The 14491-nt window shown below is 56.1% G+C and overlaps 1 protein-coding gene across 1 annotated transcript in view; it reads left to right on the top strand.

The window, feature by feature from the left end:
• Positions 1–12493, top strand: part of VSTM2L (V-set and transmembrane domain containing 2 like) — a 32687-nt gene extending 20194 nt beyond the window's left edge. The window contains exons 2-4 of the mRNA XM_044262320.1: positions 3325–3494; positions 5070–5120; positions 12178–12493. Coding sequence (XP_044118255.1) covers positions 3325–3494; positions 5070–5120; positions 12178–12450 — 494 coding nt within the window. The 3' untranslated portion in view covers positions 12451–12493. The remainder of the gene's footprint in view (positions 1–3324; positions 3495–5069; positions 5121–12177) is intronic.
• Positions 12494–14491: the final 1998 nt, after the last annotated feature.

The following is a 14491-nucleotide window of genomic DNA, read 5'->3' as shown; positions in this document are numbered from 1 at the left end:
ACTCACACATCTCTAGGGGAGGAGAAGCGGGGGGTGGAGTCCTACAGACCCGGGTTCCAGGGCCGGCTCCGGCCTTCCTAATCTGTCATCCTACAGCCCTGGACCCCTTTTACCCAGGTGCAGGAGGAAAAATGGTGAGCACATTCTGATTCCTGTGGCTCAGTAGTTGCACCTGGAGAAGGTCACAGCTGTGTCCCTCTCACTGTCCCTTAGCCAGCCAGGTCTCACAGTTGGCTGCTTTGGATCCAACTCTCCTCCTCCCCTCTTCACAAAGGCCACTGGGTCTGGATCAAAATTCAGCTGTTCTAGGAGAAGGGGCCAAGCATTCACTGTGATCCCCTCTCAGTCCCTCCTGATGGCTCAGAGCCTCCATGGCCCCCTGCAGTCCTACCTGAGCTGGCAGGTTGGCATCAGGGAAGGTGAGGGGGGCTGGGCCTGGCCTAAGCTGCTCAAAGGTGGGGACCTGTTGGCTTTAGACCCTGCTCCACCACTGCCCAGTCTTATCTGTCCTTTTGTTCACTCGGCAAGTATTTACTGAGCACCTACTAGGTGCTAGGCAGTGTTCTAGGAGCTGAGGATATATCAGTGGATAAGGCAGGCTCAGGGACAGTCCCTTCTCCCAGGAGAGCAGACAATAAACACAAAACAAGCGTTTTCACGGTGCTCTCTGGTACAGTAGCCATTACCTACAAGTGACTATTTGTTTAACTTTACATGAGTTAAAATGAAATTAAATTTAAAATTCAGTTCCTCATCTGCACTAGCCACACTTCAGGTGCTCAGTAGACATGTGTGGCTGGTGGTTTCTGGATTAGCTCAGATATAGAGCATTTTCCTCATTGCAGAAAGTTTGTCGGACGGCACCAATAAAGTCTTAGAAGGGAACAGTAATTTGAAGCATGGGTTTGGGCGAGAGATGTAATGTACATGAGGTAGTTAGGGTACGCCTCCTTGAGGACATGACGTCTGAGCAGAGTCCTGAAGGGGGGGGGCGATGTGGGAATCTGGGGTCGAGGGGAGAGTGTTCCAGCCAAAGGGAATACCTTTAGGCAAAGATCCTGAGGTAGGATCTCAACTGGAATGTTCAGAGAACAGCCAGGAGGCCATGGTGGCAGGAACAGAATAAGCAGAGGAAAAGCAGAAGCTGGCACCAGAGGGGACGGACCCAAACTTGGCCTTCCCTTTCATGGTAGACGCCGTAGGAGAGTTTTGAGGAAAGAAGGAGTTGGGATCGGTTTATGTTTTGCGGAGATAACTCTCACTGACCAGTTGCAAAGATACTGTCTGGAGGACAGATGGCCATGGGGAGGCCAGTGAGGAGGCCACTGCACTGCTATGGGCAGGAGGTGGTGGCACTGGCCCAGCACAGGGGTGGGGGTGGGATTCTGCAGACATTCAGGAGGTGACATTCCCAGGGCTCCCTGCAGACTGAATGTGGGCTAGAAGGGAGGGTGAGGGGCGTCGAGGCTGACTCTGTAGGTTGGGGCCTGGGCACCCAGCAGGGAAAAGCGGGCATGGGCCGGTTTTGTCTCTTGCCCAGTGGGAATAAGGACAGTCCCAACTTTCAGATCGACTGCACGCGAGGGCACCTCGTACCTCACTGGGCTTGTGTTCAGTAGTTCAGCCATTCTCATTAAACAGGCTGTGTCCATGGGACAGTGGCCAGTCCTTCCCAGCCTCGCGGAATGTGGGAAGCCTCCAGAAAGCGCCTCATAAACCTTTAACCTCAGGGATTAGGGACCTCACAAACTTTCTCTTAGTCCAGAAACAAGTTCCTGGAGTCAAGCTCCACATGGAAACCCCACGTGTAGAGCAGAAAAGGCAGAAGCTTCCCAATGGAGGTTCTTGTCCATCCTGATGCTTTCAAAGCCCTCGGAATCCTGGGGAGGGGTGGGAAGCAAGTGGCCCCAGAGCAGGACCCCTACCTCCCAGCCCAGGGCTCCCTGTTCCTCCCACCCCAAGCTGCTCGGGGAAGGCGACATACAGGAGGGACCCTTGGGACTGGCTGGTGGCACATCTGCCACTGGGGAGGACGGGCCCCCTGCAGGCTGCAGTATCCAGGAGGGGCTGGGGGTGGGAGCACTGATGGACACACATTCCCCGGGTGACCTGCACGTTGCCAGGCGTCTTTCCAGGGCGAGATAATCTCTCCTGAGAAGAGGAAAGAATTCTAATTACATCTCAGGACAATATTTGTTTGGAGAGAGGAGAGACAGAACATATGGCGGGGAGGGGTGCGGGCCACATTAAATGGGGATTTGTTTTCTCATTTACCTGGCGGTGTGGGGGGGGGGAGGGGACGGGGCTCCTGCTAGGTCATTGGGTGGGGGGTGGGGGGAACCACCTGCCCCAGAATTTTCCTGGGGAGCTGGGCCTTGTGGAGGACAGGAGGCAGATGTGGCTCCCAGCGCACCCTGGGGGCCCTCAGAGGATGGAGAATGTTCAATCTAGTCACGGACAGCCTGCTGGGTGCTGGGAACTGCACGGCCCCAGACGCTCCAGGTCCCTGTTCTCACGGAGCTCAGCAGGCAGTGCATGCAGTGAACAGATATATGGTCTGATGGCGGGGGGGTGCCAGGAGGTTGAGATGGGGGGGGTCCTGCTCTGGGTGGTCAAGGACAAAAGGGATCAAGTTAGAGCCCTGAGTGATTTGAAGGAGCCAGCTGGGCAAAGAGAGACCAAGGATAGAGCATTCCAGCATTGGGCACAGTCAGGGCAAAAGTGAGGGGAAAGCGAGGCATGCCCACAGGACAGAGACGAGAGCACAGGGCAGTGGGCAGGCCCCAACCCCCAACCTGGTGGGCTTTATCCCAGGGGCAGTGGGGAGTTAGAGCAGGTTCTGAGCAGGGGTTTCCCCTGGTCTGACTTGGTTTTACAAAAATTGCGGCACTGGCTCCTGTGCCTTGGGGTTGAGAAGAATCTGGAAGGGAGACCAGTGGGGGTGACTAGAAAAATCTGGAAGAATTGATGAAAACCACAACCTCCTCCTAGGCCTCCTTGCTCCCGCCTTCCAACCCAGCCCTCCCCTGATCCCTCACTGCCCTACGTGGGTCTCCCATGGCACTCACAGACTCCGGGATAGAGACCCAGCTCATGTGGGACCCTCAGGGCCCTGGACCTGCCCTGTCGTACCCATGTCTTGCCAGCTGCTGTCACACAACCCTTGTCCGGCCTCGCCGAGCTCCTCCAGGGGCCCCACGTGAAGCCAGGTCGTTCCCAATCCCAGCCGGCTGCTCCCACCCTCTCCCCGAACCGCCAGCCCAGCGCCCACGGGCCTTGCTGTTTCCTGAGCCCCAGCCACTCCTCACCCCCTTCTCCACACAGCCCTGTTCACAGAGACGCCCCACGACATGACGGCGCGGACGGGCGAGGACGTGGAGATGGCCTGTTCCTTCCGCGGCAGCGGCTCGCCCTCCTACTCGCTGGAGATCCAGTGGTGGTACGTGCGGAGCCACAGGGACTGGACGGACAAGCAGGCGTGGGCCTCGAACCAGGTACAGCCCCTGGGGAGACCCCTGAGCGGGGCTGGGACCACCCTGGCCTCCAGGGTGCGGACGTTTTGCTGCGCTCTGAGCAGGAGGCAGAGCTAGGCTGAACACTCAGGGTGGCGGCAGCGAGGAGGACCCTGCAAAGAGCACAGAGGCCCTCCCATCAGTGTACAGGTGGGGAAACTGAGGCCAAGGGTTCCGGGCACAGCAGGCACCCCCATCATTGCACACGCCCTCCCTGGAGTGGATGCTATTGGTGCCAGGTGCACACGCCTGCCACCAACCCCACGACCGACCCCTAGCCCTGCCACTCTGCCTCAGAATCTTCTCGGGGTGACAGAGCCCACCGGCCTGCAAGGCAGCCCAGCAATGACTGACTGAGCTGGAGGCCGCATCCCCCAGCGGCCTCGCCCGAAGCCGGGGTGACAAGAGAGTTCTACATGCTCTCCCTCGGTGGGGGAGGGTGAAGGAGGCCGTGGGAATCCGTTCTGGCTGCCCACGGTGGTCCCGGCTGGATAACACGCACACTACTGACTTCCTTCCGCCCACTCCCCTCCTGATGCTCCCTGGGGTCCCCTCCTGGGGAGACTAGTTGCACTTGAATCTTTGTCACAAGGTCTGCTTCTGGGGGAACCCAAAGTCCCTTCCATTCTTATATGAAGGTAAATGCAAATAATGGACGAGCACGGGCCTATCTGCCCGCTCGTTCCCCGACGAGCACGTACATTCACACACTTGCATGCTCACACATGGGCGTGCTCACATATGCTTGCGTGTTCATGAAATAGCCTCTATTTGTTCACAAATACATATTAAAGATTTTGATGTATGCCTGTATGAGAGAGAGAGAGAGCACACAAGCAGGGGGAGCAGCAGGCAGAGGGAGAGGCAGGCTTCCCACCGAGCAAGGAGCCCGATGCAGGGCTTGATCCCAGGACCGAGACCATAACCTGAGCCGAAGGCAGAGGCTTAACCCACTGAGCCACCCAGGTGCCCCTCACAAATGCCTATTAAACTCTGTCTTGCTCCCGGGGGGTGTCGCCTCTCCAACACTCTCAGTCTGCCTCATGGGACTCAGAAGACTAGGCAGATTGGGGGTGTGGGGGACAGAGGAAGCCCGGAGGCAGAGAGCCTGTGGGTTTTCTGCAGTTGGCCGCATGGGCGGTCGGACTGCAGGGAGTAGTGTGTGGGCAGGACGCTGTTGGGATTTGCCACAAACACACGACCACGGGTATGATACACCTAGGAATGAACACGTTCACAGGCAGAGAGACCCAAGTGTAGAGACAGACATTCCAACAGACTCAGAAGGCAGATTCACTCACCCCCACAGATCCCCGCATATCTAAATGCGCAGCACACGCAGCTTTACAGGGACCCTCTGCATCGTCCTTGGCTCAGACTCACCCCCCACGCCCACCCCGAGGTGACACAGAGCCGAGGCACGCCCAACTCCGGACCCCCCCCAGCATCGCTTGTCCTCCTCGAAGCTACAATCTTAGCTATTGTCCGTGTGCTCCCGCCCCATGATGCTAACGCCTTGTCTCTGCTCTCTCTGCCCCTCCTGCTCCCTCCCGACAGCTAAAAGCATCTCAGCAGGAAGACACAGGGAAGGACGCCACCAAAATAAGTGTGAGTTTTGGTAATGACTTCTTGCAAGGGCTCTAATGGAGGACACATCTGTAATTTAAAAAAAAAAAAAAAAAAAAGGGTCCAGTTCAGCTGGAAGCTTGGGTGTGAAGATGGAGAAGAAAAAAGAAAGGGGGGGAAAACCCAGCTTCGTTCTGTTTTTTAAAAGATGCAGATTTTTCAGGTTCATTGAATGACAGGCATAAAAAATGACAGGGGGAGAGAAGACACATTCTCTCCTGTCAGGACCAAGGCTGTGGGTGGCCCGGATGCTTTGTGGCTCTTTCAGCAGCATTTTTAACTTGGGGAACCAATAGGGTCTAATGGGACCAAGCTGGCTTTTTTCAGCCCATCATGACTGACTGGAGTCATGTCACGGTCACTTGGGTCATGTGGCTCCCAGGGCTGAGGTGGGACATGAGGTTTTCCTGGGGCTGAGAACTACAGCCGAAGGATTTTGGGATTGGCCAGGTCTTCTACATGGACTTGTTTTATCATTGCTACTACAACTCTGTAGGGAACAGCTAAGCATTCACCCATTTTACAGGTAGGGCAACTGAGGCTTAGAGGGCTCAAAGATTTGCCATGATGTGTCTGAGCTACCTGTCTTCAGGGCTTGAGCTCCTTGTCCCTAGACTCTGCTGGGGCCTCATGTGGGGACCCAGGGGGCTCAGGGAGCGCCAGTTTTTGTGCAGGAGGACTGGATCGGTGCGTGGGGTATCAGGTCCGCCAGGTCGCTAGCAAGTCCACTAACGACATCAGAAATGCAGGTGTCCACAGGGGTATGAGTGAGTATGGGGCAGGGAGTGACCTCCAAATTCACTCTTCTCTGCTGATTCTTCCACAATTTTTCAAGGGTTTGTGGGGGAGCTCCAGACCCCAAGCCCAGTGAGACACAGATGTTCAGAAGAGCCTTGCCGCAGAGCAGAAGTCACAGCGCAAAGACCGAGCCCCAGCAGGCAAAGGGGGTTCCATGCTGGGTAGTGAAGATAGGAGAACTGAGGCAGGGAGGCTCCTACAACCACCCGAACAGGAGGTGGGCAGATTAGAGAATGAGGGCCTTTACAGCAACTTTTGTGCAGTCTGCCCAAGGCCCTTCCCAGCTGGGGTCTGGAAATTCCAGCCACTTCCAGATTAGGGCAGCCGCAGCTCCCCCTACACCCCTGCCCCTTACCCTCTGCCCAGGGCACAGCCATAGGCAATACCCCCTTCCTTGCCCAGACACCCAGCGGTTAAGCCTGGGTGGGTAGAGGTCTGTGTATACATTAACACGCCTGCAGCTCTCGCCCCTGGGATTTTGTTTGGGGTTTAAGGAGTGTCTCAGGCAAAGGGAAGAATAATCTAATGGACTTAGAGGATTAGAATTCGAGGCTGCTAGGCCCCACGTGAGGGGAATGCGAAGATGCTAATTAGTTAAATAAAATAAATGTGCTCGCGTGATGGTGCAATCACTCCCGACCCGCAGCCCCCACAATTCCTGCTCCAGCTGGGGCTCCGGGGGTCTGGGGACGAAACTCACACACAGGCATCGGCTACTTCCTTGTCCAGACAGTGTCACACACACGGCAGTTTTAAATACAGAGACGTGGAGTCCGCCGACACCTGGAAACAGATGCACAGCCCGGTTTCCTGCAGGCTAGAAGGTTCAGACTTTTCTCCATGGCCTTCAAGGCTCTGCTCAACTCATTCTGCTTGCCCACTGGGCTGTCTCATCTTGCTTGACTGAACTCCCTCTCCCCTCCCAGCTCTGGCTGCTTTGCCACCATCCCGTTCCTGCCCACCTCCTGGCCTTTGCACGGGCAGTTCCTCCACCCAGAAAACTGTCCCTCTCTCTTCCTTCAGAGCTCAGCTCAGGATGCCTCCCTTAACCCTGTGGCTCAGCCGGCATCCCATTTCTGTCCTGGCTGCATTTCTGTCTGCAATCATCCATGTGTGAATTTGTTTTATATCCGTCCCCTGTCACCCCTGGACTCAGTGGGGCCAGGGCTGGACCTGCCTGAGTAATTGTTACATTTCCAGAGTCTAGTACAGCATCTGGGACATAGTAGGTGCCCAATAAATAACTGAATGACTGTCACGCACCCAGGCCAACAGTGGTATAAACCCAGACACAGATCTTGGTATGCAGACTTGCCAACACGCCGTGCATCTATGCCTGTATGTGTATGTATACAGGTGACTTGAAGGCACAAGGTGGCTCATGGAGAGGGCCTAGAACCCAGGCCCTGTATCTGTAGGATTCAGCTGAGCCAGGCAGGAATTTGGCCCCGTAACTCCTTGTCTTCTAAAAGTCCTGATGACGATGGACAGCTCCTGATTTTAAACTGTTGGGACCTACTTTGAAAATCACCACGGGAGCTGAGCACATGTCACATACTAGCGAGGTGTCCTGGGTGCCGTGGGACTCAGGCTCTGGGGGAAGAAATATCTTCCACTTCCCAGAGCCTGGTGTAGGAGGGCTCTGTGGCCTGTTGCGGCTGCAGCGGTAACCCTGGGAAGGATCCGAGTCAGCAGTGCTGAGGACACAGTGGGGCCGGCACCTCACATCCCCGTACCGAGATCACCTTGTACCACGGGAAGTCCTAGAGATCAGCTATGTGAATGACAGTGGTTACTAGAGTGAAAACTTCTTATGAAACTTCTGTGTGTAAAGATCTGTTTGGCTGTCATGGAGAGCAGATCAGAAGGGACCACGGTGGCTTTAGGGAGACTGGGAGGAGGCTGGACGATGACCAGATGGGAGAAGCTGGGTCCCAGTCGGTGCAAGGGGGCTGGACCCTGGAGGGAAAGAGAGGGGCCCGGTGATGGTGAGAAGGAAGAGCGCGGAATTCTGGATCAGACTGTGCGAGCATGCACAAGGAGCAAGGGCAGAGATACTTGGAAGGGTCTGGCTGGAGTGGGTGAGGCCTCCTGGGGTGCAGATTCAGAGGGGCCCTGAGCTGGATTGTGAACACACGGTGTGGGGCAGGGAGGGCTGGTGGAAGTGTCTGGAAGCTGCTGATGGAGGCCTGGGAGTGGCAGAGCTCAGAGCAGGTCCTGGCCTGGGGCAGGGACCATCCTTCCCTGTCTCTTGCAGTCTCAGCCATAAGGCCACATGTCAGAGAGGTCTGACCTCACGGACATACATCAGCATGACTCATTCCTCCCGGCCTGGCTCTGGAGAAAGACCCCAACCTTGAGGGCCCCGGGGTGCCCCTGCCATGCCCAGAAAGGCCCGGGTCCAGGATGAGCAGGGAGGAGGCTGGGCTTGGTCACGGCATGGACTCGCCGTGTCTCTTTCAGCATAATTAGGTGCTTAATTACACGCTAAGGCCTGTCGATACCTGTGCCCAGGTGATTATGATTTATAGCCAGACCTCGGTGCGGGGTCTCCTCTCCTCCTGGCCTCTCCGGTCTTCCTGGACAGCTGGGCCATAGAGTTTTCCGCGCAGTGTGTGAATGAGGAAATCCAAGAGGCTGCTCCTTTCCCATCCAAGAAGCTGGCGTAGGATGCCGCCCTCCCACTGGATATGCCTCTGAGGATGGGCCGGGCTCCCCCAAGACAAGGAAGGCTGGGGAGCTGGGGAAGGAGGTAGGAGGGAGTGAAAGGTAGCCCTGTGGTCATGGGAGGTGCCCCAGATATCTTTGTCCCCAGCTGGGTGACCTTGGGCCCAGTACTTTACCTCTCTGAGCCTCAGTTTCCTGACCCATACAAAGGGTATCCTGGCAGGGCCTATTACACAGGGTGATTGCAGGACTTAAAAAGGATGTATGAAGCTTTTAGCCCATTACCTCTCCGTGATCGAGGGCTCGGTAAACACTGGCTGCCTGTGTTGCTGTTACTGCTGCTGTGGGTTTTTTCTTTGCCTTCTCGATGGTGCTTCAGGGGATAGACACCAGGGCCGGAGAGAGCCGTGTCTCATGCGTGACTCTTCCCGAAGTGCCAGTTCGGCGTGGGGTCTGGCTGTCTGTGAGTCCATGCCGTGTTGCTGGGGTCTGGCTGGTTCCCAGCAGTGACCCAGCACCCGGCACCCAGCTCAGAGCGGGCCTCTGCTGAATGTCCACCACATGCAGGAAGAACGCATCCGGGGAGCCAGGATGCTGGTGACTAGTCAGGCCAGACACAGCCTCCCAGCTTTCTCCCCGACTCCCTCCTCTCCTCTCCTGAGGGCCACCTTGTCTGCTGGTGAGGGGGCGACAGGGTCAGGGGGTGGGGGTGGGGCGCAGACTGTGGGGGGAGGCCCTCGCCTGGGGCGGGAGGGGTGGGCTGAGTCTGGTGCTCCCTCCCTAGCAGCGGCTTCTCCCAGTGCTTCGCATTATTACTCCATTAGCGCCTTGTAGGGTTGACAAATGAAGGATAATTAATATCCGTGAGGGAAACAGATGTTGAGGTAATTCGCTCCCCGCTGTGCATTTGCAACAGCATCTCCTAACTCGCCTGAGAGCATGGCAGGGCCACAGGGCCTCCCTGTGCCCTTGGTCAGAGGTGATGGAATCAGCGGGGCCTGTGGCCTCCAGCTGGGCCAATCCCATGGCTGGGCAGGGGAGGCTGGTCCTCAGCCCCACACCAAGAGGGGCGGCTGGGGGGAGCCTCCTGCTGCTTCCTTCCGGGAGCTCTGCCTGTGTCCCACCTTATGCCTCCTGCTCCACCAGAAGCCCACATTTTTTCTGCTTCGTGGAAGTGATGGCCAGCTGGAGGTCTCAGACGGGCGGGCTCCTTGCCGCTGCCCACCTACTTTTCCTCTTCCCTTCTGGAGCCTGGGACATGCCCCCTCTGACCCTGCCAGCCTGGGTGACCATGGATGAACCGGTTGTACTATTTGGAGGCATAGCATGCATGGAGTCAGGCCTGGGTTTAGTTCCCAGCTCTGCCCTTCGCTGACTCACTGCCTGCAGGAAGCCTCTCCTCTTTTCCGAGACTTCATTTCCTCATCTGTAAAGTGGGTATAGTCATGTGTACGTGACCTCAAGTTAGAAAGCACAATATCTGGGTACCACTTCGCGTGGAGGAAGAAGGACCTAGAGGGAATCTACTCATTCAACAAATGTTGTCGCTGTCATTTATAGGGGACAAGGCCCTGGAGGGTCACTGAGATGAACAAAATTGTTATCTTCCCTGCCTTCATGGTGTTTATAGTTTGGCCAGGGAGAGAAACAAAAAGTAAGTCGACAGACAATTGGTTCTCAAACTGTAATGACTGCTACGAAGAAGTTAAACAGGGGGTTGTGATGGAGGGCTTCTTGGAGGAGGTGATGTTGAAAATGAACAGGAGTCAAGCAGGTGAAGACAGGTGGGGAAGAACACCAGGGCAGAGAGACCAGCACGCGCAAAGGTCATGAGGTCGGAAAGAGCTTGGCGTTTGGAGGAGTTGAAAGGAGGCCGGAGGTCCGAACAGGTCAGTGAGATATTGTAAGTCAAGTGTGCATGTACCCAGCACTGCAGATGTGAAGACTGTCCTCTTTTGCATCCCGGACTCTTCATGGCAAGGGTGACCTGCAGGGACTAACCCTCTGAGACCTGGGCCTTGCGGCAAGAATCCGACAGCTGGTTTTCTATGCCCGCCCCCCACTCAGGGGAGTAAGGGGCCAATAGGGCTGGGGCTGTAGGGCTGACACCCACTAAGCTCCAGCCTGGGCCTGGAGAGCCTACAGTAATGCCAGGTGGGGAAGCAGGTGGTGAGGTCAGTGAGGTTGGGGACCGATCTCCCCATTCTGTGTGGGCAGGGCATGGGCTGCAGGAGGCGGGGGAGGGGGGTCTCCTTTCATGGCAAATAAGAAGGGGCCAGGGAAGGATGGAAGCCTCTTCCCACCTTTCCTCTCCAGGCCCACCACCTCCCTTCCCACTTTCTAACTTCCTACGTTGAATTGCGACTCACAGAAAGTTACAATGATAGATCACAGAGTCCCCTGTGCCCTTCCCCAGGCTTCCCCAGCCATGTATCTTATAAAACCAGCCAATTGCCTCTTCTCTTCTCATTGAAGAAAAAATTTAGCATTATAATCACCGCAGGTTTGTTTGTAAGAGCTCTGATGTGGAAACCACCCACACGTGCCCACCCAGGTGGCTGGATAAACACATTGTGGGCTATTTCTCAGATGGAATATTATTCAGCAGTGAAAAAGCACAGAGCTTTGGGCAAACAACACGGAGCAGCCTCACTAATATTCCCTTTTGAGAAAGTGGCCACAAACAAAAGAGTTCAAGAACAGACCCAACTAGTCTGGAGTGACAAAAGTCAGGGTGGGTGGGGTGTTGATGAGGAAGAGCCACAAGGGTGGGTTCTAGAAGGTTCTGAGTGTCCCATGCTTTGCTCTGGGCAGCGGTCACACAGGTGTGCATGGATACAATTCCATCAAACTCTTACGTTCTTTACTGCCTCCAAGGTATATTTCAATTTTAAAATAAAAATGTAAAAACCTAATCAAATAAATAAAGAAGCAAAGAGCCAAAGTACAAAGACAACTAGCACAGATACTCTTGCTCCCTGAGAACGGTGTGAAGTTATTAGCATGCTGATACGTTTGCGGTCAGCCTTCTTTTTTGTGTGTTTGTGTGTTTGAGGCAGTAGGACCTTTCACACAAAGGTGAGACTTGACCCAGCCGTGTCCCGCAGCTCCCCGGCCCTCCCCTGGGCTCCAGCCCAGACTCAGCCCCTATTCTGGGACCCCCGCATTCCCTCCAGTCTGTTTCCACACTTGCACACACATGTCTCCAAAGCCAGGACCGAGTGTTTTTATGCGTTTGTTTACAGAAACGGCCTGGCCCCTCAGGGGCTATGCAGTGAGACCTTCTCCCTCCCCGTGTCCGCTGTCTGGGAGCGCAGCTCTGGCTCAGGCTTTTTAACTGTTGGGCAGTAGTTCATCCGATCAACCGCCGCCTACTTATTCGTGCTGTTGATGGACACTGAAGTGGTTTCTGCTTTTTTTGCTATTTGACTCGCTTTCCCGCAAGCCTCCCAGTGCCCTTGTGGGAGTGTCTCTGGGGCCCCCGAGCTACAAGTGGGCTCCCAGAACCAATGCTCTCCATCTTCCCAGCTGCTGCCTGATGGCCAGGTCATGGTCTCTCTCTCCCCCTTCCCAGGTGGTCAAGGTGGTGGGCAGCAACATCTCCCACAAATTGCGTCTGTCAAGGGTGAAGCCCACGGACGAAGGCACCTACGAGTGCCGTGTCATCGACTTCAGTGACGGCAAGGCCCGGCACCACAAGGTCAAGGCCTACCTTCGGGTGCAGCCCGGAGAGAACTCGGTTCTGCACCTGCCGGAAGCCCCACCCGCCGCGCCCGCCCCGCCCCCGCCGAAGCCAGGCAAGGAGCTGCGGAAGCGTTCTGTGGAGGAGGAGGCCTGCAGCCTCTAGACTGATGCCTACCCGGCCACCCACCTGCCCCACGCCCCTACCCACAGCATGAGGAGACGCTGGACCGCTGGGGACGGGACTGCCTGGGTCCAGCTGCCTCCCCATCCCCAAGACTGCCTGTGGCCACCACGTCGGCCCTCTGCCCACCACTCCCTCGCTCAGCATGTAAACCCCGCCCAACCCTTCCTTTTCAGACCCCTGCGGTGACCTGGCTCGGAGAAGGTGGCTCTGTGTGCCAAGGGGACGACCACCCCAAATGCTGGGGCGGGCACCATGCCGGGGCCAGGCTGCCTCTCTGTCACCAGCTTCCGTGGAGTCCAGTGTTTTGCTTTGCTTGCTTGTCCCCCATCCTGTCCCGAGCCGGGGCCTCCCAGCTTTCCTCTCCCTCCTTCCCCATCATCCTCCGCTTGAACCTGGGGGTGTGGACTATGGCCCCTCCCTGAATTTGGACTGGAATCTTCTGAGCAGAACTAGGGCCTCTACCCTGGCAAAGAACAGAGGCACAGAGCCCCCAGGAGAGCCTGGATCTCCTTGCCCATGGCCTGTGAACAGGGTCACTCACAGGCATCCTGGGGGGAGAGGGAGATACCCCACGGCCTCCTGGGTCGGGGGGTTCTTCATGTTCAGCTTCCTTATACCTAAGAAACAGCTCACTGTCCCACTGTCCACAGAGGTGGGGGAACCAGGAATCTGCCCCTTCACATGGCAAGTCCGAAGGAGGGCCTTTCCCCTCTGACCCAGTGGCCCTATGCAGAGATTTGCACCAGCAGGACCCCTTCAAGGGTCTTCGAGGCTCTCCCAGGAGCCCCCCTCTGCCAGCTCCCTATATCCCAGCCCCCTCCTGGGGCCCACGCCACGCCCACCCAAGGGCCTGGGGCTGCTGGGAGCCAAAGGGCCCCCAATACCAGTCCCCTCACAATTCTGATTAGGGGGACACCCACCCCCTGGTAATTTGTAAATATTTCTCTTGGGCCCACCACCCCCTGGGAACTGGCTCAAACCTCTGGCCGCCCCTCAGTGATGGAGTTGGGATGTGGGAGAGGCCGAGGGCTCTGCCCAGGGGTGTGTGGGTAACCTGTATACATGATCCAATCCGTGACTACCAGCCCACCTGAATAAAGCGGTTTCAAGAAACCTCTGGGCCGTGTCTTTCTGGGACATTTGTGTCTGGAGCAGTGTGGCGGGGGAGGGGCCGGCCTCACTCAGCAGCTTCTCACTTCTGCTCTCCGCGCCCCACCCGACCCCAGCACAGAACAAGAGTTGGCTGGGCACAGAGAGCGAAGGGAAACCGGCCTTTGTCCAGCTACCGGGTGCTTGAATTATTCTTAGATTTTGAGATACACACACAGAGGAGTGCATAAGACATGTTCACACTGTTTGTTCAATAAACACATTAGAAAGCAGGTCAAGGTGAGCCTGTCACCTACGCAGCTCAGCACTCCAGAACAGAAGCCCCCAGCCCGTGTGTCTCCCTGTTCACACCCTCTCCTCCCTCTCAGAGAGGAATCACCACCCTGACTTCTATGGGAAGCACATTTTTCATGTGCTTTTTACAGCTTTACTACCTAAATGTACGTCGTCTTTAGTAATAGAGTTGAGTTTTGTCTATCATTTAGATCTTTCTATGCATGGAGTCACAGCCCATCCATCCCTGCACTCACCACTCTGCTGGGGAGATCCATCCATGTTGTTGCGTGTCTGTAATTTGCCCATTTTTATGAGTGCATGTATATCCCACGACTTAACCTACTGATTCTTCCTACTGTTGACAAGAATGTGTGTTCCCATCTGCTCGGCAACACCGCTGAGGGCATTCTCGCCCATGTCTCCCAGTGCATGCGACCATGAGATTCCGGGGTGTGTTTCTGGGGCAGGAGGGTGAGTTAAGACCCATGAGGGATCCCATTTGCCCTCAACAGGGATTGCCAGCACCTTCTTATATTCGAGGAAACAGCATCAGAGAGCTTAAGTAGCTTGCTCAAGGTCACCCAGTTGTTGAACTCTGCTCTGCCACATCTGGACCGCCCCCCCCATCCCTCCC

Source organism: Neovison vison, chromosome 8 (genome assembly GCF_020171115.1).
Source record: "Neovison vison isolate M4711 chromosome 8, ASM_NN_V1, whole genome shotgun sequence".
Lineage (NCBI taxonomy): Eukaryota > Metazoa > Chordata > Mammalia > Carnivora > Mustelidae > Neogale > Neogale vison.
The sequence above is the reverse complement of the archived record's forward strand: the minus strand, read 5'-3'. Positions and strand labels throughout refer to the sequence as shown.